Source organism: Saccostrea echinata, unplaced genomic scaffold (genome assembly GCF_033153115.1).
Source record: "Saccostrea echinata isolate AGI-Se365-2 ecotype Australia unplaced genomic scaffold, CSIRO_AGI_Sech_v1 ptg000009l, whole genome shotgun sequence".
Classification (NCBI taxonomy): domain Eukaryota; kingdom Metazoa; phylum Mollusca; class Bivalvia; order Ostreida; family Ostreidae; genus Saccostrea; species Saccostrea echinata.
Window position 1 is genome coordinate 48600719 of NW_026889758.1, and position 27149 is coordinate 48627867.

Sequence of the window (27149 nt, forward strand, 5' to 3'; positions counted from 1 at the left end):
AAAAGGTGAAGTTTAATGCTTTGAAAGACTCGAGTTAAAGCAATTCCTTTCAGACTGTTAGCAATTTAATATGTAACTTTCCTAATGAGTATGAAAACATATGATACAATAAATTTTAAATTTATTTTCTTAAGAAGTTCTCTGTTAATAAGTTCATGTTTTAAAAAAGTAAACTATTGTATAGAATCACCATACACAACTGATGCAAGTCTATAAATATATCAATATTCAGCAGATCTATTAATGAATTAAAACTCTTAAGTACATCATTATTGTATACAAGGTTATTTTGGCCCTGTGTTATTTTCACCCTTTAAAAATTGCAAACAATTTTGCCCCATTTTTAATTTGCCCAGTCACAATTCTTTTTAAGAATTCATGCTTCGAGTTTGCCTCTTTTTAAATTCGTCCACCTGTGGGTAGGGCGAAAAGGCAAAAAAAAAAAAAAAAAAAAAACAGGGACCAAAATTTCCCTGTATACAGTATATTGAATCAGTAGATCATACTCTTCCAAAACTATATACATGTACTCATAACTGAAGTAATACAGATATCACTAAGATGGTAACTGTCTCAAAAGGGTCTCACTTTTAGTATATGTAAAGGGCATAGGGTTCAAAGGGACGTGTGGAGAGAATTTTATATTCTGAAAAAGATTTCGTCTAGGTGTAAAGGAAAGAATTACATGTATTTCTGTTTAGGGTAATAGAAGAAGTAAAAAGACAATTTGTTCTCTGCAAGTTTGATTTAAATTTTATGGAGTTGATGACTTCCAAATTATATGTAGCTGCATGAAAATAATAACACCCTCTTGAGAGTTTGCACAAAAGTGTTTTTGACCTTGACTTAGTTCAAATAATGCACACCCTTGATCTACGGCACTCCATGGGTTAAGTGTCATCCAAACTATTCTAAGGGCAAAAATTGTACATATAAACTTGGATCATTGTCAATGCACATTGTGAATGCAATATGAGTTAGACTGTGTCAAAAGGAGAGAAAATATATTCTGGACATTGGACAGTCAAATTACAATAGAGCTTCCACAAAGCAGGGTCCTAATTAAAAACAAAAAAAGCAGAGGGAAAAAGACAGACTACTGGAATTAAATATCAACATACTGGAAATGTAAAAAATCGTAACACTGATATGTAATCTGATATCACAGTAACAGATGTGCAATTAGTAAAAAAAAAAATTACTCCATCAAAAATAGGATATGGTCACTTATATACATTTGCTTAGCAGCAACAGTAAATAAAACAATCTCCAAATCCTGAAAAGAATATTATGTCAAAAATGCACATAACAGCATTATGTTAAACAAAATGTAGAATGTAAAAAAAAAAACAAAACCAAATGCAATTAAGGTTCATCTTCCCTCTGTTCACTCATATAAAAATTTGCTTTAATTAATGCTAATGATTGTCCAAAATACATTATGTATATTAAATTGCACACAGTTTTTAGCATTGCTTGTGAGGAAAAATTGGACAGAGGTGGCCTTTTAACTTAATTTATACAGGAATAAAAGTAATTTATCCCAGTAAGAGTTATCTTTCTTATCAGAGGGTTGATGAACCTTAAATTTTGTCTAAGTATTGTTTAATCTGTTTGTACTACACATGTATTAGTAACCAAACTAAATTTTAATAACACAATGAAAAACAAAATGTCCTATTAGGATAACCTCAGCCTTATTTGTTTAGAGAAATCCATTGATGTATTATAAATAATGAAAAAAAAAATAAACAAGCAGTTTGTTTCACCAGCAATAAGAAATAGAGATTTTTCTCCTTAAAAAAAACTTGCAAAATTAATATCATGAACATCATTTCATATCGTTTACATACAAAAGATATGATATCCAAGGCAGTAGTATCATATATAAATAATATTTCTAAGGTTGTCTAATTTACATGAGTGAGTACACTTTTGGGTTTCAATTGGATATATGACAATAAAATCTAAAAATATTTAAATCTATTGGGATATATAAAAAAAGTTTTAATCTGGATTCACAAAAATAGATTTGAATACATGCACATCATTTTCAGGATCCGACTACATGTTCATGTATTTCAAGATGCAGAAATTACATTTGCTGTGTGGTACGTGGTATGTGAAGATTGTAGTCAAAGTGTAATGGCCAGATCACCTTGGTAACATATCCTCTATGTCTGCAACAGTGTAAGCCACAACAGTCCACAGAGCCGCACAGACATTCATCTCAACAGGGTCCTGTACTGTCATTGTGTCTCCTGTAAAAAAAATCAAGAGGTACATATGCCACAATGCTCACCTGAGTCACTTTGCCCTGCTGTTCTTCAGATTTTCCCCTCTATATTCCCATAAAAAATCTTGACCCCAATATTGTGGCACCACCCTAGCCCCAGGGCCAAGACCAAACCAAACTTAAATCCATATTGTTTTTGAGAAGCTTTTTTCTTATTTAGGTCATGTAAACTTTGATCTTCTTTGGTAGCCTTATCCTACCCCTGGGGGCAATGACTTGAAAAAAAAAAAAGAATCTGTACTACATGAAAATGCTTGTACATTAATCTAATCGTGGCTTTGTTATTCTTAAAAATATTCTTCAAGATTTTTTCCTATATGTACATGTACTCTTGTGTAAGTCTTTGATCCTCAATTGCAGCCCCACTCTACCTCTGGGGGCCCCAATTTGTAAAAAACTTTAATCTATTTCAGGAAGCCTTAGCATAAGTTTGATTCTTTCTGGTCTAGTGGTTCTTGAGGAGAGGATTTTTAAAAAGATTCCACATTATTTTTGTCTTTCCTTGATTATCTTCCCATGGAAGAGAATGTAGTCCTTCAATTGAATAAATCTACCCAAGGATGCTTTGTGGCAAGTTTGGCTTGGTTCGCCCATTAATTCTGGAGAAGAAGATAAATATGTAAAAAGTTAACAGACAGATGATGGACAACAGGTGATCAGAAAAGCTTAAACTTTCTGTTCAATTGAGTTAGATACAAGAAAATTTTCTGCACTTTCTCCATTTAATCTTAATGTTAAACACAGGAGCAGTTAATCCCCCCTTCTGCAATTGTGATGATTGAAAGATTTTAGCTCATATTGCTGAATGTTCATTTTGTGTGTAAAAAAAAAATCTCTTAATACCGGGTACTGTTTAATTCTCATTTCATTTGACAAATTAATTCATCGAAGAAAAAAATCAGAAGCTAAAAGTGTAAAATGTTTATTACACATAAGATCAAGGGCTGATGAAAATTGAAAACAATACCCAGTTGGTCACTCAATTTAAAATTTACTTGCACTACTTGTTCATATATTATTCAGGTTACTAGAAAACTGACAGCCAGAGAGAGTCCTGTTGAGAGTTGTCATAGGAAAGAGACAAGTGTACTTGAAACAGTAATGTGTAGAACAAAAAAATGCACATCAGGAAGTTGTCAGACATGGAAGAATTACTTGTACACAATTACAGTCATCCTCATTATCTCATACTCAATGGGACCAAGATTAAATTTGAAGATACATGTATCTGAGAATTTGAGATAACAAGGGTAAAAGTGGTTGGCACTTGGCACACTTTGACATATCCCTGGTATTCAAGATACCGGTGGTCGAGATAATGAAGTTCAACTGTACATGTATGTGTTGGAATTATTAATATAATATATATACAGACGTACATACACATATAGACTGAGAAACAAATACAGTAGATCACCAAATTTTTCATGTCACTTATTTTTGCAAGATAGTTATTTTGCATTTATATGCAAGGAAAAAAAGATAAGAATTTTGATTCTTATTGTCTATAATCTTTAATGTCAGATACAAATAAATGTGAAAATGAAATTTTAACAAGCAGATGGCATCAAGTAATTATGTGAAAAATAAAGTTTTCATTAATAAAAAATGATTTACAGTAGATATGACCATGAAATTCAATAGGTGTCTTTCTCTTATAATCAGCTCCTTCTAAATAAAATTTGAAATTGTTACCATGAAAACCATTTGAGTGATCATGTCATAATAGATTTACATGACAGGCAAAGAAAGTGATATGACCCAAGAATTTATGGGTATCTTTCTTTTATTGTAAATTATTTCTGTACATATATGTTATTTGACATATAGACAGCTAGACAGACAGTGTGATTCCAACAGGGCTCCTATATTTCATGGCCCTAATAATTACCATTGGAATGATGAAATTTGAAGTATTTATTAACATCTGTTGCTATACTGCCACTGGGAACTCCTGCCTTCATCCACTCAGCAATATCCTCCCCACCTCCATTAGGCAAGAGGGGGATAGATCTAACTCTCTGAAGTGGTTCAATAATTTTTTTCATAATGGACTTTGCAGCTGAATTGCCTGCAAACAAAAAGGAGTCAAATAACTTTACTGATTATCCAACATTAAAAAAAAACAACATGCAAAAGTTGCACAACATATGCTTTATCAAACATTATTATTGCCAAATGATAATTTAATAGTTTAATAGTACTGACTGTTTTTAAGTAGCATAAAGGGTCCCTCTTAAATATCTAAAAATGTTGAATTTGTACCACAAACCATTGAACTGAAATCCAAGTGGCATAAATGTTCCCCCATCTGATTCCATCACAAGGTCAAAATTACTGACATTACCCTACAATACATGTATGCCATTACAAGGTAATTAAAAATTACCAACATTACTCTTACTACAATATGACAATGTAAGATAACATTTTCCTTATTACATCATTTTAAGGTCAAAATCACTGAAGTTTGTATCATTTAATCAATAAATCATATAATAAAATACAATGATTTAGCTACCTGAGGAGTACAATATTCACCGAGCCCGAATTGTCCTCAAAAACAGCAATAATTGTATACATGTATTGTAAGTGGTTTTTCAGTTATTTGTCAGAAAGAGAATGGTAAAACAGGTGAGCATTATGGCCCATGGGTCTCTCTTTTAATATTAATTTATGTGATAGTGTGAGTAATTTTAACTTTTAGCCTGGTTCCCTGTCCCTGTTATGCTTCGTATACTCCGCATCACTAGGCAAGGATGAGCCAGGGGACCAGGCTATTTTAACTTTGTACTGTGTTACTTCATTAAACAGTTTTCATGCTATCTTACTTGTTTACATTTGCTAAGTCCTAGCCAAACGCAATGAGAGAAGCAGGGTTAAATAAACATTACTAGTTGTATTAATTTTGAATTTTTTAATCTATATTATGTGCTAGGAAGAAAAAAAAAATAATGTCAGGCTCTTTTATAATCAATTTTGAAAAGAAGGGGGGGGGGGCATTATTAGGGGAAAAAATGACAGCTGAAAAAAAAAAATCTTTGACTAGCCCCACCAAAAAAGAGGAGAATTCTCTTAACTTCAGATTTTGTTTTGGGGGTTGGGATGGGGGATTAAGGTCTATAAGTGGAGGACCAGCATTTCAATGAATATATTTAGTCTAAATTAAAAATTAATGTTCAGAAAAGAAGTGTTTAGGAAGAAGTCCCCCGCACCCCTCCCGACCACAACTACCCCAAATTATATATTCCCTAATGTTATGTTCACCTGAGTGGAAGTTGGTAGCAAGTGAAATAGCTTTCCAAAACTATGTGTAGCAATTAATAATTTCCTAATCTATTTTTAGACCAATATAGAGAAAAATTAATCCTTATATTCACCTGGAAGGTCACTACAAGTTGTGACCCTCCAATCAAACTCTCATCACCCAAGGATCCAGATTTACCCAGTATGTACTTAAAATCCCTTTTTACTTGCCTTGTGTTTGTTGTAGTAAGCTTGGGCACCGAACGCTCCTTCTTCCTGAAATATAAATAAGGCAATACTGAGGACAATTATTTTTAATGATACGTAATCATGGTGTTTGAATGATATTGAATTTATATTGACAATATGAATGTTTTGAACAAATTCAATTGAATTACCTCAGCTGTCCACATAACCATTCGAATGGTACGTTTGGGTTGCAGACCTAGCTGTTTTACAATGGATAAAGCCTACAGCAAAGAAAGTCACAAAGTTCATGTTTCCCAGTGAATGTTGAATGAAAGACCTATGATTTATTTTTACTTGATGAATTCTATTTTCTTAATTAAAATTGGTACACACTGTATTCAGGACACTTACCTGCCATGAAATAAATGCCCCACCTCCATCATCCATGGCACCTTGACCCACATCCCAGCTGTCCAGGTGACCACTCACTAGCACAACCTGAATATCGTTAAACAAGATGTGTTTGTGAAACACTATGCCCCCCGATGGTAACACAACGCTGGAGTGGGACGTAGACTACAGTGCAATAGTTATGGCCAATGTTAAAAATGTAGGTCAAAGGTCACAGTTGAGGTCACATGATCAAAAATTTCTGTACCAATGGAAAGGTCTTGTCATAATGAACACTCATGTAAAATATTAAAGCCTTACCCTTGACAGCACAATAGTTATGAGCTAGGTCAAAGTTGACAACAGACAGACAGACAAACAGACAGACAGGACAAAAACAATATACCCCCAGGATCTTTCGATCTGGGGGCATAAAAAGGAGTGAAATTTTATACATTATAGTCTTATACATTGATCTTCATATAATTAAACAAGAGGCCAATGGGCAACAACACTCATCTGAGTCACATTGCTTTTGTGATTAAGACCCTTCATTTGCCCCAAGGTAAAGTCTATATAATCTATACTTAAAACAGTGAACCTCTGTTGTGACCTGATTCTGAGGTTATGACTGGAGCAGATTCCAATCAACAATATATGGCAATACATGTACTTTAAAGGCCTTTCACAAATAGTAGAAAGTTACATGGACAGTCAATGCAATTTAAAAACCTAGACCCATAAGATCACAAATTATATCCTAGATGTTCTGTAGAAGACATTCAATTACTCTTCCCATATATTTTTTTCTTAAATCCTAGGCTCTATTATGGCCTATTTCTGATCCCAAATTGAAGGCCTGATTAAACCAGATCAGACACTGCAGCCTGGTTCCTCAAGATTAAAAAAAACCTCTTCCTTTGTAAAACTTAACACTATGTGACCCAACCTAGCATTACAGTCCATTTAAAATGAAAGAAAAAGTGAGCAAGCTCACATACCCCACGCTTCCCCAAAACTCGACAATGCAACACGTAATGAATGGCACAGTGCATTTTAAATACACAGTATAATTCAAAAAAGGGGCATTACTTGCAAAAAATCATCACATCAAAACTTCTTGCATATAAGGACATTCAAATCTTTGTATGTTACAAATTTAACTGGGCTGAAGTTTCTAGATAAATAATGGAATCAAAATTTCTTGGTAATATACAAATCTATACATTATTCTGAAATACCTACAAAGTTTCAGGAAATTCAGTGCCGGAATTATGCTGACAAACTGTTATTTAAATTCCTCAGTGATTTCGATTTGTTAATGAGTGTAAGTCCATGTCCAACACATGACAGTTTACACATTTAAATAATTGATGGAAACAAAATTATGATGTAGTCATATGAATCTGTTTATATACTGTACTTATGAAATTATTTAAGGCAAAGCACACCAATTTGAAGGGGGGGGGGGGGGGGGGGGGGGGAGAGAACTATCGAAGATGGTGTGTGTGTGAGTGTGTGTTTGTGTTAAACCATTAATATTTTGATCTCAAAATCAATAGGGGTCTTTTAAGGTCATAAAATATTTCACATAGAATTTCATTATAAAAAGCTGATTCCAGTGGAGTTTCTTATTACCTAGCTGGAAAGTTTCTTCAATAAAAGGCAAAACTCTTAAGGCAAAAATAATGGAATCGGAATTTCCTGGTAATATGCACATCTACACACTGTGTACTAAATATCTGCAAAGTTTGTCCAAATTCTGTGCAGCGGTTTAAGAGGAGTTGTGCTGACAAACTGTTCATCTCTATATTCAAGATATGGCCAAAAACCTAAGTTGAAAAGTGCCAAAATTCCCAGAAAAAATAATGGAATCAGAATTTCCTGGTAATATGCACATCTACACACTGTGTACTAAATATCTGCAGAGATTGACCAAATTCTGTGCAGCGGTTTAAGAGGAGTTGTGCTGACAAACTGTTCATCTTTATATTGAAGATATGGCCAAAAATCTAAGTTGAAAAGTGCCGAAATTCCAAGAAAATATAAAGGAATCGGAATTTCCTGGTAATATGCACATCTATACATTGTGTGCTAAATATCTGCAAAGTTTGACCAAATTCTATGCAGCGGTTTAATAGGAGTTGCGCTGACAAACTGTTCACCTCTATATTCAAGATATGGCCAAAAACCTAAGTTGAAAAGTGCCGAAATTCCCAGAAAAATACGGAATCGGAATTTCCTGGTAATATGCACATCTACACACTGTGTACTAAATATCTGCAAAGTTTGACCAAATTCTGTGCAGCGGTTTAAGAGGAGTTGCGCTGACAAACTGTTCATCTCTATATTCAAGATATGGCCAAAAATCTAAGTTGAAAAGTGCTGAAATTCCCAGAAAAATAAAGGAATCGGAATTTCCTGGTAATATGCACATCTATACATTGTGTGCTAAATATCTGCAAAGTTTGACCAAATTCTGTGCAGCGGTTTAAGAGGAGTTGCGCTGACAAACTGTTCATCTTTATATTGAAGATATGGCCAAAAATCTAAGTTGAAAAGTGCCGAAATTCCAAGAAAATATAAAGGAATCGGAATTTCCTGGTAATATGCACATCTATACATTGTGTGCTAAATATCTGCAAAGTCTGACCAAATTCTGTGCATTGGTTTATGAGGAGTTGCGCTGACAAACTGTTCATCTCCATTTTCAAGATATGGCCAAAAATCTAAGTTGAAAAGTGCCGAAATTCCGAGAAAAAATAAAGGAATCGGAATTTCCTGGTAATATGCACATCTACACATTGTGTCCTAAATATCTGCAAAGTTTGACGAAATTCTGTGCAGTGGTTTATGAGGAGTTGCGCTGACAAAAAAACAGGACTGACGGACTGACTGACTGACTGACTGACACACTGACTGACTGACTGACGGACGGGTCAAAAACATTATACCTCACGCAACTTGTTGCGTGGGGTATAAAAATTCAGTCTGAGTTAAATACAAGCACTGTACCTGTTCAGGATATTTGGATCCTTTAATTTCTGCCACAGTGTTTCTTGACATTACAGGGGGTAGATTCTTTGCCTGCATTTTCAGTGTCACTCTTATTTTATCTCCTTCAATGACATACAGTGGAGATAGTTAAAACAACAAAAGCATATCACACATTGTATACCTTTGTAACATACTAGCCATATTTACTAGTATACTGAACTCTGCAAGATACTCCACACTGGAAAAATATCATTATCATATTAAAAGTATTAGCAATATTAAACCTTTAATAATTTTTTTTAATGGCATAATTAATTTTGCAACTACTGGAATAAGAAAGTGTATCAATCCCAGTTATAAGTACAGTAAAACATACTTATAGAGAATACGCTTAAAAAATATTGTGAACTTAACAGCTATAACAAATTATGTTTATAACGAAGCAAGATCGTCCATCCCTGGCACTTTGTTACAAGCATGTTTTACTGTATATACTTAAATGCTCATTTATAGATTCTACAATACTGTGAAATCACTAATTTTTTTGGCTGTCAATTTATAACTATAATGATTGCTTTACCTTGTTCTTGCATGCGTTGCATCATTTCAGCATCTTCTATTGTGATACAGGCAGTGGGAATTTTTTTTACACTGTCATCATAATCCTAAACAAAGAAATCCTTTTATATATTAATATGATCACAAAAATAAATGCATAAATACCATGGAATTTTAAGACAGTTGTTTTGTTTTGATTTGATTGACTATTTACAGTAAATCTCTACATAAATTACAAGACTTTATTCTGAAGGTGTACCAAGTGTGAGGAGAGCATACACATGTATGGAATAGTGGGTAACAGTATTACCTTGTGTATATTACCTGTCATCCAGTGCGAGGAGAGTATGTGGAGAAAGGATTCAAAGTAATATCTATTTGTATAATACCTGTCATCCAGTGGGAGGAGAGTATGTGGAGAAGGGGGTCAAAGTAATACAAGTACATTACCTGTCATCCAGTGTAAGAAAAACATGTGGAGAAAGGGCTGGGTCACATAATATTACCTGCCATCCAGTGAGAGGAGAGTTTGTGGAGAAGGGGGTCAAAGTATCATATATCCGTTTTTATTCGCATGTTGCAAATTTTGCCAAAAAAAGAGGGTAGATTTGTACAGTTATTTTTTGCGAGTGACAGTGTGAGCTTCCACTCACAGTAAACTCGAAGGTTGTTTTTTATGGCTCACAATTACTGACATTATATCTGCGTTTTATTTTTTTTCAAATTAAAAATGATCGCAAAAAATGCAAAAAATAGATCACCACGAAAAAACCCCCCAGATATACGGTAATACATACGAGTACATTACCTGTCATCCAGTGAGAGGAGAGTATGTGGAGAAGGGGGTCACAGTAATACCTACGTATTACTGTACATTACCTGTTATCCAGTGTGATGAGAGTATGTGGAGAAGGGTATATGTGTATATTACCTGCCGTCCAGTGTGAGGAGAGTATATGGAGAAGAGGGTCACAGTACTGGTAATACATGTGTTCATTACCTGCCATCCACGCAGATAGGTTAAGGCTTCCCATAGAATATCACAGTTCACTCTGTGCCTTTACTAAATATGATATCATAATGGAAAATGACATCAAGTCACTGCCTACTTGAGCTGTTATGTCCAGGAGAATAAGTGGAGAAAAGGGTAACAGTAATATCTATTTCTATATTACCTGTCATCCAGTATGAGGAGAGTATGTCGAGAAGGGGGTCACAGAAATACACATGTGTTCATTACCTGCCATCCAGTGAGAGGAAAGTACCAGGTATGTAGAGAAGGGGGTCACAGTAATACACATGTGTACCAAAACCTGCAACTAGTGTCAGGAGAGTATATGGAGAAGATCCAGGGTAAAAGTAATACATGTGTTCATTACCTGCCATCCATGCAGTGTGAGGATAGCATGCGGAGAAGGGGTATAATACGTATGTGTACATAACCTCATCCAGTGTGAGGAGAGTATATGGAGAAGGGGGTCACAGTAATACATATGTGTACATTACCTGCCATCCTGTGTGAGCAGAGTATGTGGAGAAGGGGTCACAGTAATACCTATATGTACATTACCTGTTATCCAGTGTGAGGAAACTACATGTATATGGAGAAGGGGGTCACAGTAATACAGTTGAACTTCAGTATCTCGAACACTGATATCTTGAATACCATGGATATGTTGTAAGTGATTTCAAAGTCCCAACAACTTAATATTCTTTAAGTATTTTACCCCCAACATCTTGAATATTCAGATATCTTTAAGTTTTTTTCTTGGTCCCATCGAGTTTGAGATAACAAGGTTTGAGTGTACATATGTATACATTACCTGCCATCCAGTGTGAGGTGAGTATATGGAGAAGGGGGTCACACTTCTGATAAGAGATGCCACACCCCCGACCTTGGCTGCTTCCACAGCTCCTGATCGTCTGTATTTTACAGATACTCCATAATTCACAAATTCCTGATTGTACACTATTATTTTTCCTTTGGCCTGGAAAATACAAAATTAATTGGGTTCTATGCTTATACAATAAAACTCCATTAGGACTACAATGTTTCACAGATATAGCGAGTTTATGGATATATTGAATTTTTTTTTTGATCACCAGCAAATTTCTTAATAGTTCTTTGTAAAATTTTATGGTTATAAAGAACTTGGATATAACCAGTTTAAGGATATATTGAACTGATTTTGTGTCCCATTCAGGTTAAAAATATTGAAATTTACATCTTTTAAAATTTTGTTAAGATCTAAAAAAAAAAAAAAAATTTAAACCCACATGATTTTTTGTGAGTATTTATATCCGAAATTCAAGTCATCAAAAAATTTTGGTACTCCAAGATAAATTATGTATGTTATGTTTGGGATTCCTACTTGAAGAAAAACATTTATTAATACTGCAAATTCGCTATACATGTATATACATTAAGGAATTCATTGTACAAATATAACAAATTACAGACATAGTGAAGTAAATTCACAGGTCCCCAGGACTTCCTATAACCAAGTTTTACTGTACATATTCATTATGAGTGAAATCAAAATAAAACTATTGTACGAAAATGCATTTTAGTTTATTTTCAGGTGTACAGATAAAATTAAAAATGCATAAAATATCATGATATACAAAGAAAATACAATGTACCATAGAATATCACATGTGTTAACTCTGATAACTGTTCAAAGTTAAAGCACAAATTAATACCCTACAAGGAACAATAAAAGATGGCTAAATTAGATTAACAGTGCAAAAGATGCTGTCTGCACATTTTGGATGAAGTATGCACCTTGACCCAAAAGTAGCTCAAAGAGACTGCATTCTAAAAATCACATGGCATGAATACTGAAGTTGTATTGTGCCCTAACTATTAAAGTCAGAATAAACTAAGATCATGATTTTTTTTTTTTAATAAAGAAATTGCTATACTTTTGTAAGACATTGTAAATGTACTTTTTTCCACTAGGTGATAATTCCACAGAATCACAATTTCAATTGGGTCAATCCAAATTTTGAAACTTTATTATTTAAAAAAAAAAGATTCCTTGGGTTTTTCTTGAATTTCAGTTATACAAAGAAACTACACAAATTTTACCAACCAGCTTGGCCTTTGCCTTTAGATCATCAAATGAAGTTACAACCAGCACATCAGCAGTGATGCCATTTTCAGGGGTCCCAATACTGCTCCCCAGTCCTAGAATGGCCATTGGATGATACCGTGGTGACAGCATTACAGCTGATTCCTCTCCACGCACCCAGTGAGGTACCTGAGAATGACAATATTAAACTTTTTCAAAAAACAAGTGCACAAATAATTCATGATGTTATTTCAACACTTTGGGGACAATTTTTTGCTATCTTTGCTAGTCAAACCATTCTGTGACAAGAACAGAGTCAAATATTATTTTTCTGAAATAATAAATGAAGCTTTTCTGTTGATGTTCCTTGACAATACATAACACTATTCAAAAGATTCAATGCTCAGTTATACCCTGGAAGCTGATTGCCTTCATGAAAATGTTATAAAATGCATTTTATGCCCCTGTGATTGAAGATTCAGGGGCATATAAGTTTTGGTCTGTCCATCCATCCGTTTGTCTGTATGCCAGCAAAAACTGTAGCTCCTCTTTAGGTACCAATATATTTGTCCTCTTGACCTTCAAGTTTGACCCACTTTTGCAAATTTTTTTAGTGTTAGGACTTTGATACTTCTCTTGTATTTTCCTTATGACAAGATCTTCCCTTGGGAACCAACACTATTGGCTTGACTTTGGAGTTTTACCTACTTTTGAAAAACTTTAACCTTAGCCATAACTTTTGAACAGTTGGTGCTAGGGCTTTCACATTTCAAATATCTCTCCTTGCGACAATTAAGAATTAAATTCCCCTGGGTATCAAGATTTTTTACCTTTTGACCTTGTCGTATGACCCTCTTTTGAAAAAACTTTAACCTTAGCCAAAATTTCTGAATTGTTAACGCTAAGGCTTTCACATTTAACATGTGTATTCCTTGTAACAAGACCTTTCTTTGTGCATTAGGACCAGCATTTTTGACCTCTTGACTTTGGAGTCTGAATTTCATTTGAAAAACTTTAATCTAGGCCATGAGCTGCCATATGGGGGTACATTGTATCAGTGTTTCACAAACATAATTTGTTAATTACTTGTTAATTATGTCAAATACAAATTAACAATATGTTGTCCTCCACTTACTTGTGCAGCCTCTGTGTGAACATTGTCTAATCCATCTTCCTTCAGTTTTGCCACTAGATAATCTATAAACAAATTGATCAAGTCAGAAGAAACATAATCCTTAGAAAACTGTTTATAAATATCATCAGTGGTTATTAAAAATATTTTTTATGAAATGCAGTTTATCTGACAAAACCACTGATCTTCATAAGAGGCACTGCATCATTGACTTGTATGAAAATGGGTTTATAATACATGTACATTAAAAGACATCAATATGATCACATGCCAAGGTATGAATGATATACATGTACTATGAACTTTTATTTATCTCTACCTATTTCTAATTAACTTGGCCATATTCAAATGTAAAGATTAAGTCTCTCTGTCTGATTAATTTGTTTTGAATTTTAGTTATTAAAATAAATTTATAAGTAAGTGTACCCAAGCAACCTTTTCTAGTGTAAAAACTGCTTTTACCATATTTCTGCTTTTTAGAGTTGCTTGGAAAAGTTTAAAACTTTTTTTTTCAAATGTAAGAAATATCATCGATAAATATTACCGATAGCATTTTCCAGATTTTGAGATCCAGCTATACGAGAACCAAATGTATCTGTGAACTCTGCAAGTCTTTTATAGGACTGGTTTTGAGCAGGTCCATACAAAGCATGATAGATGATTCTTTCAGCATCAGCTGTAATATTTCATTATTTAAAATATTTATGATTTAAAAATAAAAATGCTTATGGAATAAATAAATTGACTAAAAAAATTGCAATGTCTTCACAAATAGTTGACATATAATAAGTTACTGTGATGAGCTTCTATATCTGCCCAAGTCCGTGAAGATATCCATTGTAGGCGAGTGTCTTTAATAGGAATGCCCTGGCATGTTAATAAGAATCCTGCAATAATAAAAGATAAGGTAAAATATGCCATCTTTGACTAAACACTAATAGATGTGTATCTTGGCAGAGGCAATAAAAAAATCCACAAATACCAATCAAAGCCAGAAAACTGCCCCCATTCCCACAGTCTTGGTTATGCATTTGATGAGCCCCAAACTTTGATCACAGAGCCCTCTATAGGATTTTATGCCACGAGGGTCATAACCAAAATCTCCCCAGTTGTTACTCAAAGAGCCCCTTGACTTTGGTTAAAGAGTCTCTCACAATTGTTGGAAATTAGCTGCAACAAACCAGCCTCAACTCTGGTCAAATATTCCCTAGATTTGGTAAAAGCACCCTAACATAATTTATGGAATAACAGATCGACATGTAGAAAACCATCATAAAGTTTTGGTCAATGCATCTATTTTTGGTCAAAGTGCCCTACAAAAAATGCTGTAAATGAATTATATTGATCACATATTTACTCCTTTATACAGTGGACATTGTTTTATATCCATGGAAGTGATAACAAAGTGCTTTTTGCATGAATTTGATCAAGTCAAATATTGTGGATTTACATATATATAAACAGTGTAAAATATGAAATATCTATGTGTAAAACATGTGATAAAAAGAATCTCCCATGGTCTATGGTTAGATACAATTTCTTATCCAACTTGTGTGTTTTTATCCCCTCAACAAGGCTCAGGGATAATTAAAATTATTTGCGGCATGGTATTTTGTAGCCTGTTCTAAAAGTTTCTTTGAAAAGTCACGTGGTTATACGATAGGGTATAAATAGTAAGGCCATGCGGTAGCACAGCACTCAAAGCTCGCTTACTAGGATTTAAAGATTAGTATGGCCAATAGTGATGCAGTAGAGTGCAATGAATTTGGGCTATACAGTTGTATTAGTTAATGTATTATGGTTATGTGTTAGCAGTATGTAATTGAATAAAAGCACTAGCAAGCAGCGTTCCTACTTAATATGTGCTGTGTTTTATTCATTTAACACTTCATTGATTTATATTCGGAAGGACGAAGTGAGGGAGAATATAAAAAACATACAACTCGTTGGAACAAGGCTTGGGGATAAAAACACTAAGGATGTCAATTTTACTCGGAGAGCTTAGTCTAATAGTCGGAGGCTTTAGTTGAACGATAGTCGAATACTCATTGGAATTTTAATCTTGTCATTTTAACTCTTTGTCTTTCATAAACTGCTTGTACAATATTTAATCTACGCTATCACCATTATACATCATATTTCTGAATCGTAGTTATCATTTACGTAGTAATGATATAAAATATATTATTATATGATTGAATAATTCCCATCTCTCTGATTGGCTGAGATCCAACAATGTTAGAAAAATACTACGTTATATTGACCTGCACATGATCTTCCAGGTCAATATAAGGAATTATTTATTCTACATTGGACCAAAAACAGAAAATTAAGGCACATAGATTCTTGGGTGAAGGGTCGGGGGTGGGGGGGGGGTTGCAGGAGGTCTCCCCCTCTCCCCAACTTTTGAGAATGTTATTAAGTTTTAATTTAAATTTTAAGGATAAAAAAATTCAATGAAAGCCCCCCTCCCTCGAAAAGTTTATGGACCTTTACATCCCACCAAATAAAATTTTGATTTGGGAGAATTCTTTTCATTTTTTATGGGGGAGGGGGGGAATGGGGGTGCTATAGTCAAAGATTTGTTTTCGGGTAAGTTGTCAATTTTTTTCCTTTTAATGCCCCCCTTTTCAAAATCAATCCTGTATTTGTGCCTGACATTTATTTTTTTTACATTGCACCTAGACTAGAATTAAAAATTCCAAAATAATACAGCTGGTTTTTTTAACCCTGTTTCTCTCATTATGTTCGGCTAGTACTTCAGTAGGTGTGAACAAGTAAGATGGCATGGATTGCTTAATGAGTGTGTGTCATTTAATCATTGAATCATATAATAAAACAATTATTGCTGTTTTTTTGGTCAATACGATGACTTAGCCACCTTCGAAGTACAATATTCACCTCACCCTTCGGGCTCGGTGAATATTGCTCTCCTCAGGTGGCTAAATCATCATATTGACCTCAAAAACCAGCAACAATTGTATATATACTGTACATTTTATCTAAATACAGGATATCAAACGGAAGCATTTGTCCTTTCTTTTCATGACGCTAGTACATGTACACTATTATTAATCTATCACCTGGGGCCATTTGAACGGGTCTAGTCCAAGCTGAGTCAGTGACAGGTGACTGCTAAACCTCTTATAAAAACATAGAAAGCTAGTGTTAAATTTTAATTATGAGATTCTGTGCAAACATCGATACAATCTTGAAATGACTGATATAAACATAAAAAGAAACATCATTACATAGATTAGGCAAGTTTGCTGACCAAAAATTGGCTAGCAAATTATTTCCTTTGATCAATTAACTAAGACCGCTAAAGCCTTACCCTGAGTTTTACTCACTAGAACACTGGTGCGTTTAGAAATGAATAAGGTGGATCCAATTTTATTACGTTGAATTCAACATTACTATTAAATAGCAAATTTTTAACAAATAACCGAGTAAAAAAAATAGTCAATTGTCGGTATGATCGAACGATAGTAGATTACTCGAATATTCGTTGACATCCCTAAAAAACACACAACTTGTTGGATAAAAAATCATATCCAACCACAAACCATGGGAGATTCTATATTTAGCATGCATGATATTTGATGGAAATTGATTTTCACCAAGTTATTGTAAAGTTTACATAGGTATTTTTACTGGGTAAAATTTTGTAATTGCCACGAAACAAAGCATTTGCATGGGGGTTATTTTTACAGATTCTGAAGTAAATCATTTTTTTAAAATGTGTTGGTTCCTTATATGAAATCTTAATTTTGCAAAACTTTAATACTGATCATAGAATTTGCAAATTTTTTCCACAGGCAAATCTTTCCAAATTTATAGTAGCAAACATGTAGATCTTATTTAATTAGCATATTTCTGAATGTAGATATTCATATTTTTATGTGCAAGATATTATTGATTTAGCAGAAACTGATCCATGCCAAAGGTGCTAAATATAGTACTCAGGCAAAAGTACTTGTTATACTAGTATGTTAACAGTATGTACAAAACCCCAAAAATTAGGAAAATATGTATTTATATTGGAACACTAAGTCACACTGTGGGCAGGGTCAGCTAAATCTTCTTCTCAAGAAGAACTAATCCATTATAATAAGCCATATGTATACAAATGCAACCTTAGGTATTGTAGAATCAAATTAGTTCAAATTATAACCCCCAGGGGTTTGGGGAGAACACAACAGAGGGTCAAAGAGAATATAGCAATCATCTTGAAAAAAATCTTCTGCTCAAGAACAGCAAAGCCATGATTAGTTATATTATTATAGAAGCATCCTCTGGTAGTGTAGATTCAAATTTGTTTAAATATAGGGTGGGCCACAATGAGTGATCAGTTTTACAAGGGAATATATAGGAGAAAAAAATCTTAAAATTCCTCTGTTTAAGAATAGCAAAGCCATGATTAGTAATATCGCTATGGAAGCATCCTGAGGTAGTGTTGATTTAAGCCCCCCCCCCCCCCATTTCAATAATGAACTGATTTCTGCTTCTTATCCTAGCCAATGTATTCAGGTGGGCGATGTGGTCCATTGGCCTTTTGTTTAACCAATCCTAGGGGAAGGTTTTTAATGTCTGTTATGCATTGGAAGTCATTAAGGGCTCTTTGACCAAATCTTAGGAATACTTTGATCAAAAGTTGGAGGTGTTTTGATTAGATTAGTTATTGTGTGGGGCACATTGATATTCATGGATTATACCTGGCAGTGTATACATTGTGCACTGTTGTATAACATGATTAAACATTCACTAAGTTGCTCTGATTAAAAAGTGCATTTTAAAACACAAATTCAACTGTTAAAATGAATTACCTGCTAGTAGAATTGGGATAACACAAAGCATAGTTATTATTCAACTCAATCTGACAGGAAAACAAACATTATCGTTGACTATACCGTGCTACTTTCACTTTAGACGAATTTCACATTCTTAAGAGTTATCTCCCGTTGTCGGCGTAACGCTGTTTTCTCACTATAACTCCCCGTCGTCTCAAGCCACGGTCCGGAGTCCGCTCAAAGCTCTCTCCTACACCACGGCCAGAATGGGAGAGGATCGTACATTCCAAAAAATCTGACAAGCAAAAAAAAAAAAAACCCAACCCTAAACCGACCAAAATTGGGGGGGGGGGGCAACTTTGGCCACCAGCATATGTACTATAGCAAAGTACTATACTTAGAAAAATAGTGCCCCCCCCCCCCCCCCGGCGTTCTACGAGCCTGCATGCAGATTAAAATTGTAAGACATTGTATATACATCCCTGGTTATTCTATTAGCCCTGGAACTTACTTAAATTAATATAAACCCAAATAATTAAAAGATATCATTAATTATTTGAAGATCTTGAAAATGGCATTATTGCTCTCATCTAATGCGCGCACTGATGTGGCCGCAGAATTGCTCACTCAGTATAAATAATTGTTTGTCTCTTTAATCCAACTGAAGATATCTTTAATTTTAACTAGTTCTAATTTGTAACGAAGACCGTTACAGATGTTCCCAAAACGCTCCCCCTACTCCCTTTTGGGTCCTTTCCCTATATGTTTCAACAAAACAAGCAAAACCTTTGTATTATAGATTTTAAAAACTTATTTTCAAAAGTGTTTTAAAGAAATAACAAGGCAAATATACCACAATGAGCATAAGCAAAACAGATTTAAGTACACGTGCAAGCACATGATTTCGAAAATTACTATTATACACATACAAAATCTTATAGAATGCCATAATAAAAAGCTCCATTTTAAATTCCAAAGAATTTCACTGAAAACATAGAATGATACAGCAACATGAATAACAAAATCAGATATCAGCGCGCGTGCATACATGTCCTCATATTCATCCTGATGATTGAATAATGTAGGAACTTGTATTATTTATATATACTCTGAATTTCAGCTTCTTTCATTAACAATTAAGAACGTTATAAATACAAACAACCTTAGCTAATCAGATTTCAGCACACGCGCAGGCTTGTCCTTGCATTAGCATAATGAAAGAATCCATTATACCTATCTATATTCTAAATTTCATTCTGATTTGTTGAAAACTAAAGAAGTTGAAAATGGGACAAAAATTCCGTATCTTTGAACAATAAATAATTTTCAAAGACTAAGAGAGGCTGATGTGAGCCAGGTGGGGAAGAAATGTGTTAACTAATAGTGCTCTAGAACTGTTGTTTTATTTAGTCCGCATGAGGATAGTGAAAAATGGTGGAAAGTACAAGCAAATAAATAGATCAACTATTAAGAATTGAATATTGAATTAATATTTTGCTGATCCCTGATCATCCTATTTCTTTTGCTTTTGGACAACACAGCTTTATTTATCAGCTTATTTTGTTTTAATCTATGGATCTTTACATTATACTCAGGTGACCGTTAAGGCTCTTGGGCCTCTTGTCATAAAGAATATAGTTTTTAAAGGAACACCTTCCTTGGGTCGAAATCGAAGCGCTACATTATTTTTTCCCTTTATGATAAGTCCAAACCAGTAGAACTACTGCCTCATCAGAGACCTCTGCATGGTTTAGTATATAGCAGAAATTAAATGTTTAGCACATATTCAATTCATACAGAAAATGTTACAGTCAAATATTCTGCATGACTTTAATTTTTTGGTATGCTCTCTGCCATCTTTCTTCTTCAGCAAAAGAAGGAAGTTCGTCAAGCACTCAAATCGAAACTAGACTACATGTATTTAATTACGTGTCACATGACACTTCTAGGTGTATTTACTACGAAGTGATTTCTGTGAAAGCACTCCTCAGGTAGGTTATCATAAACGAATTCATATTTATTTAATTAAATAACTTTTAATTCTCAATAGACAGTTAGAATAATTAAAATGTTTATCTCGTACTTTCGTTTTGATGATTTTACATAAAAAAATGAATTACCTTTTAATATATATATGTATGTGTGGCAAAGTTTTGTTGGGTTTTTCAATATTTTCTTTAGAGAAGTGGATAGGCTTTAAATACTGTAGATTCTTTATTTTACGTTAGTACTTTTTATCCCAAATTGGCCCTTATATAGATGTCAAATCGCGAGAACAATTCGCGAGTGGACGTTTGATCAAGAGATTTACATGCATTTCAGCACCATAAAAATAAAGCAAGTTATTTTATTTCGCGAGTGGTGCTTAAATTCGCAAAATTACGCGATAATTAATTCCTCGCTTATATTTGGGAATCTACAGTAGCCTTTATCCACTTCGTAGTGGATGAAGGCTAAAGCCTGTCCCCTTCTCTAAAGAGATAGGATTTTCATTTGAGATTGAAACAGAAAAAAAACACAATCTTTAACATACGAAAACATCTACACCACTTTCTTTTCACACTTGGATCAGATTAACCCACGTTAATGTACGTAATGTACGTTATAAATACGTTTTCAAGACTAAAACCATATCTGAGGTTTAAGAATTTACATGAAAAACAGAAAGCTACAGTTGAAATGTATATATAAACTACATATGTTGTATCATAGTCTTGTCCCATGATCCCTTGTACTTCGTTAACGTAGAGTCAACCCTACAACATGTACATGTAGTCCGAAATATCTTACGTATTCCATGCTTTCTCTTTACGACTTTGATATTTGACTTGGCAGTAAAACTCGTAAAATAAAAAATCCGGGAAAACGTCAGATATTTCGGAATACAACATGTTATGGTATTTTCATTCTAATATATCCTCTTTTTTGCCTTTAGTTAAACTCCATTTCCTTGTTTTCATACCTTTTTATGTATTTGAAGATTTTGTTTAATTAGCCCAATTTTGATTTCGCATTTGATTTCAATAATCAGGATATAAATACTTATGTACCCATTCTGATATAGCTTAAGAGTTCAGATTGGTTAAGTTCTCAGACAGAGACAATCATTCTACAGTGACCATATTATTTTTTTTAAACGAGGGTAACTTGTAATCATGTTTTAAAATTATATATAGAGCTGTCATATTTGCATGAAGTGTTTTTGATTGAATCAAATAATGGTATACCTTGTGTCAGGGAAGACCCCAGAACTACTCAGTATCTTCAAGAGCTGCAAGAATAAGACAATACAATTTTTTTCTCAGTTTTAATGTTACCGATATGAGTCAAATGCGCAATGAATCCGTCTTTGCTATTTCACACCTTTGCATTTCTAATCATAGACAATAATTAGCACACACACACAAAAAAAATGCATAATCTGAAATGTTTTCTTTTACGCTTAAACTTTAAAAAAATCTATGGTAGATGTCAAGAGAAGATAGCAATCACCAGTTTGTGGTCGCCATTGACTTTGGAACCACCTACTCAGGCTATGCCTTCTCAACTAGAGGGGACTTCACTGAGGACCCTATTGAAAAAATCGTAACCAACGTATGGCAAGCAGGGGATTTATTGTCAGACAAAACACCAACTACTCTCTTGTTGAAGCACATTGAACCGGACAGTCGCCAAGAGTTTGTAGCGTTTGGATATGAAGCAGAAGACATTTACAGTCGTCTGCCCGAGGAAGAAAAAGATGGCTACTTCTATTTCAGACGATTCAAAATGGCTCTTTATGATGAAGATAGAACCGTGGTACGTTGGTTAGTTATTATCAATTGACGTCTTAAGTAGGGGAACGTGTTTTCCGCTCCCATTATTTGATCACATGGTAACGCCTGAATATGACATATCACTGCATACAACGTTCGTTATTTCGAGTATTCTGACAAATTAACCGTTTCCTCTCCGTTTTCGATTAGCATCTGTTCTGTTCCTTTTACTAGTATCTTACTCTTCTTATGTGACTGTACGTTATTACCTCAACTATTTCACTATTCCGGAAATATAACGAAAATAAAAATGCAGAGAAGATAAGGGTGAAAAAATAAGTATGCAGGAAACAAAAAATAAAATTTAAGCATTACAAATGTAAGGAAGTCATACAGGACAAAATCTGAGACAATCGTTTAAAAAAAAAAGTTTGGTAATTCCTCAATTTTAGAGATTATAGACAGTATTGAAAATATATCTGACATCGGTATTAATGTAAGGCATCGTCAGTTTATGTGAATCCATCCGATCATGGTGAAAGTTATTGTTTATCTATTTCACATCAGAATTACTAAGTATTATAAATCTTTTATTGGAAATAAAATTCATTGATTCCTAATTAATGTCATTAGTAATACAAGATATTGGATATCTATCTGACATTGGTGAAACAATAGTAATACAAAGTATTGTCAATCTCTGTGACATTAGTAATGCAATGAATATTTCTATTTCCAGGCTCTTACAAGAAATACTAAGATAAAAGATATCAGGAACAAAGAGTTGTTAGCCTTGCATGTTTTCTCCCATTCCATCGAGTTCCTTAAGAAGAACTGTTTTGATAAATTTAAGAAGAGGAGCTTACAGAACGAAGTAGATGTCGATAAGGAAATCTTGTGGGTTTTGACCGTTCCGGCCATCTGGGATGACGCTGCTAAACAGTTCATGAGATTAGCAGCCACTCAGGTATATAGTAAATATATTCAAGATCGATTAAGAGAGTCCTCAGTCAAGTTCAGTTCAGTGATCAGGATCTGATAGGGCTTTGAGTATTGTGTTTATAGTTTTTCTTTTTGAGAAAAAAAGACATCAGAGAAAAAGTTAAATTCATAAGTGTTCATTTCCGAGCAGTTCGATGTTTACCTATCTACCTAGTATACCTACCTAGATAGATAGACAAAGATCGATAGATATTGCGGAAAACTGAATTATTAGAAAAAGACTTATGAGTATTGTACAGAAGTCGTATAAATCAAATGAGGATATCATTTAGAAAATTTGAAATCGCAAAATTTTACCAAAATAAATAACATCAAAACCTACAACTTTTAAACACTTTAACCACTCCCCGCGAGAGACAGCTGCTTTTCAATAAAATGGAACTCGTAAATTTACTTATCTTGTCATAGGTAATTTGCAAAATACATTCTGATTGTATACACAAGTACTCCGAAGTTAATATTGAAAACGTGGTTGAGTTTCTGATTGACAGTATCTATTCAGTTTTTAGAGATCAAGTCTTCCAACAGTCTGTCGGAATTCCCATGGGTCCCGTTATTAGCAGACCTTTTTTTTTTTTAAATATAAAGCAGAATTTATTAAAAAATTTCTTCATAAAAGAAGAGGGCTCAATTCAACATTTAGACATATCGACGACGTTTTATCAATTAACAATATTCATTCTCATTCCTACGTTGATTCGATATATCTCTTTGAACTCATATATACCATAGAGTCTGACACATATGTTTCATATTTGGATATTTTCTAATAAAAGTTTTAATAAAACTTTATGATAAATGTGATGACTTTAACTTTTATATCGTTAGCATCCCTTATTTATGTAGCATTAAACTCATATCACCTGCAAATGGAGTTTATGTGTATCAAGAGATTCGATACGCAAGAGCATGCTGTACGTACGAACAATTTCTAAAACGAGACAAGCTATTGACAAACAAATTAATGAAACAAGGATATCAACAGTCTCGTTTAAAGTTTACATTTTGCAAATTCTATGGTCGATACAATGACCTTGTCAGGAAATAAAATATATCATTAAGTCGAATGTTGGCTGACGTTTTCCATACAAATTGTTAGGCCATTATTTACACACTGAATTGTCTACGGATTTTTCCGTTTGCCCGATCATGACATGAAGCACACGGCGGGTGTGACCAATCGACAGGGATACTTACTCCTCCATGGCACCTGATCCCACCTCTGGTATTTTTAGAGATCCGTGTTTGCTCTGCTTTCACCTTGTATGGTTTCAATGGACTTTGAATTTGACTACTGTTCGTTATCTCCATGTTTCATAAGCTTCTTTAGCAATGCAAAATAAAGGCAATGTAAAAGGTATACCGGTATTGTAGAGTACGATCACAACTGAATAACTTACAAAAACATTTTTTAAAGTTGAAAAATAACAAAATACAGTGATGAAAAAGATGTACGAGAAAACGAATTGCAAAATATTTTTCTAGGTAAAAATGAATTTTTAAATTTTTTTAAGGCTGGGTTACCTGGTGATAGACTCATGATTTGCCTGGAGCCGGAAGCAGCGTCTGTTTACTGTAAATACCTTCCTCTTGAAAGACTGGAGCAAGACGCAACCTTACACGCACTTCAACCAGGCAGGAGATTTGTTGTGGTAGATGCTGGAGGTACGAGGGAAAGAAGGAGATATTGGAATATATATGAAAGCTTTTATTCATTTAAATCAAAAAATGGCAAGAATAAGTTTTAGAACCATTGTAGACAGGTATTTTTTAAAGACCAAACCAACCAAACAACAAAAACAAAAAGTAAAAACAAACAAACAAAAACAAGAATAACAAAACAACAAACGTTAAAACGAAGTTTAATAAAAACAAAAACATCCCTGTCTCACCCGTCCCGTTTGCACGCAGAAGAAATCATTTCTGTATAGATCAGAAAAAATATAGAAAATGTTTCTTATGTTTGCTACAAAAGTTCAAAAAATTTCACATTGTACATTTTAAGGAGAGGAGAAGCGTATAGTCTGAAGACTGCACAATACTTATTTAAAATGTAAAAAAAAAAAAAAAAAAAAAAAAAAAAAAAAAAAAAAAAAAACCAAGGAAGACGGAAATGAGCACGAATATGTACTAAACCATTATATAAATACTGTCTTCATTGTTAGGAGGAACCATAGATATGGCTGTCCAAGAAGTAACAGATGACAATAAACTACAAGAGATTGACCATGTGCAGGGCGGCAACTGGGGCGGAATTTATGTTGACAAAGAATTCGAGAAAGTGATTGAAGACATCGTTAGTGAACCAATTCTGGAGGCCTATCGCTTAAACCACACTAGTGATTATATAGAACTGTTAAGATTTTTTGAAAAGAAGAAAAGACAAACGCAAAACAGTACTGTGCGTTTGTCTGTCCCAGCATCATTACTAACATATGTACAGGACAATTTGAACAAAACTATCAGCCAAACTACCGAGAAGTCCGAAGAAAATAGAGATATTAAATGGAGGCGAGAAAAAATGCAAATGCCTCCGTCAAATTACCAGAGGTTGTTTGATAATGTCATCATGCAAATAGCACAACAAGTAGAAAAGATAATGAATTCAGAATGTAACAGGGGTACCGATCTTATTTTAATGGTCGGTGGTTTCTCTGAATGCGATTTGTTACAAAGGAGGATAAAGGAAAGTTTTCCTCGATGCAAAGTTGTGACACCATCCGAAGCAGGTTTATCTGTTCTGAAAGGGGCTGTTTTGTATGGACATGATCCAACCATTATCAAAGGCAGAGCCGCTAAATACACGTATGGAGTGGCGATAAACCGACCTTTTGATGCCAAAATCCATCCAAAGTCCAAGAAAGAACTTATTCATGGGAAATTGTACTGCAAAGATGTCTTTGACCTGCACGTTAAAAGAGGCAAGATAATCAGCATTCATCAACCACCAGTTAAAAAGTCGTACGTTCCACTTTATCCCGAGCAGTCTTCTGCAGCTATTAGGGTATATGCCTCAAAGGGAAGTGTTCCTCAATATACAGACGAAGAAAACTGCAAATATCTTGGTGTGCTGACTGTCAATATGCCAAACGTTGAGAAGGGACTGGATCGAAAAGTCAGTGCACTGTTAAGATTTGGAGGTACAGAACTAACCGTGGAAGGAATAGATGAAACATCTGGGGAGAAAGTAGAGTTACAATTGGACTTCCTTGCTGGAGGACCTTAAAAATTATACACATGTACTGAAAAAGTTATGTCTTGATTGATATTCTATATTATTTTACAAGAATTTTTTGCCATATTTTCAATTTAGCAGAGCTTATTGAAAATATTTCATTTTTCCTTGTATTGAATGTTGTTCCAAATGTCTTAAGAATTTCTATTGTCTGTAAAATCTTCGTTCTCGGTTTTCATAATGAAGATTTTAATATATGAATAGAATAATTGCTACACGAGAAAAAAAGTTTACTCTAAAAATACGTACTTTGGCGTTACTATACGCATGAATAATGAGAAGCTTTTAGAAGCCTTATAAGTTGTGCACAAATTTGACTGTCACAATGATTAAACATTGAGATTCTTATGGAAATTTATAGAAATAACGCTGCTATCTTGAACATAAATATTTCATTTTAATTTTTTAATAAACTTAGTACATAAGTATTCTAACAGAAAAAAAAAACTCTCTAGCAATAAAGCTACAATTTAACAAACCAATAA

General features: G+C 34.0%; 2 protein-coding genes across 2 annotated transcripts; one reads left to right on the forward strand and one right to left on the reverse strand.

Annotated features, from left to right (window-relative positions):
• Window positions 1-138: 138 nt before the first annotated feature.
• Window positions 139-18790, reverse strand: LOC133182971 (carboxypeptidase Q-like). Its single transcript, XM_061317876.1, has 14 exons — window positions 18709-18790; window positions 14677-14769; window positions 14427-14558; window positions 13886-13947; window positions 12772-12939; window positions 11500-11664; window positions 9699-9783; window positions 9137-9240; window positions 6143-6229; window positions 5941-6012; window positions 5774-5818; window positions 4569-4644; window positions 4188-4367; window positions 139-2261 (listed from the first exon to the last, which is right to left on the reverse strand). Exons 1-14 carry the CDS (start codon window positions 18737-18739, stop codon window positions 2155-2157), a joined length of 1407 nt encoding a protein of 468 aa, XP_061173860.1. The 5' UTR covers window positions 18740-18790; the 3' UTR covers window positions 139-2154.
• Window positions 18791-22140: 3350 nt separating this feature from the next.
• LOC133182972 (heat shock 70 kDa protein 12A-like) lies at window positions 22141-26763 on the forward strand. Its single transcript, XM_061317877.1, has 4 exons — window positions 22141-22470; window positions 23167-23394; window positions 24944-25094; window positions 25595-26763. The coding sequence occupies exons 1-4, from the start codon at window positions 22141-22143 to the stop codon at window positions 26653-26655; spliced, it is 1770 nt and encodes a 589-aa protein (XP_061173861.1). The 3' UTR covers window positions 26656-26763.
• The last annotated feature ends 386 nt before the right edge of the window (window positions 26764-27149 follow it).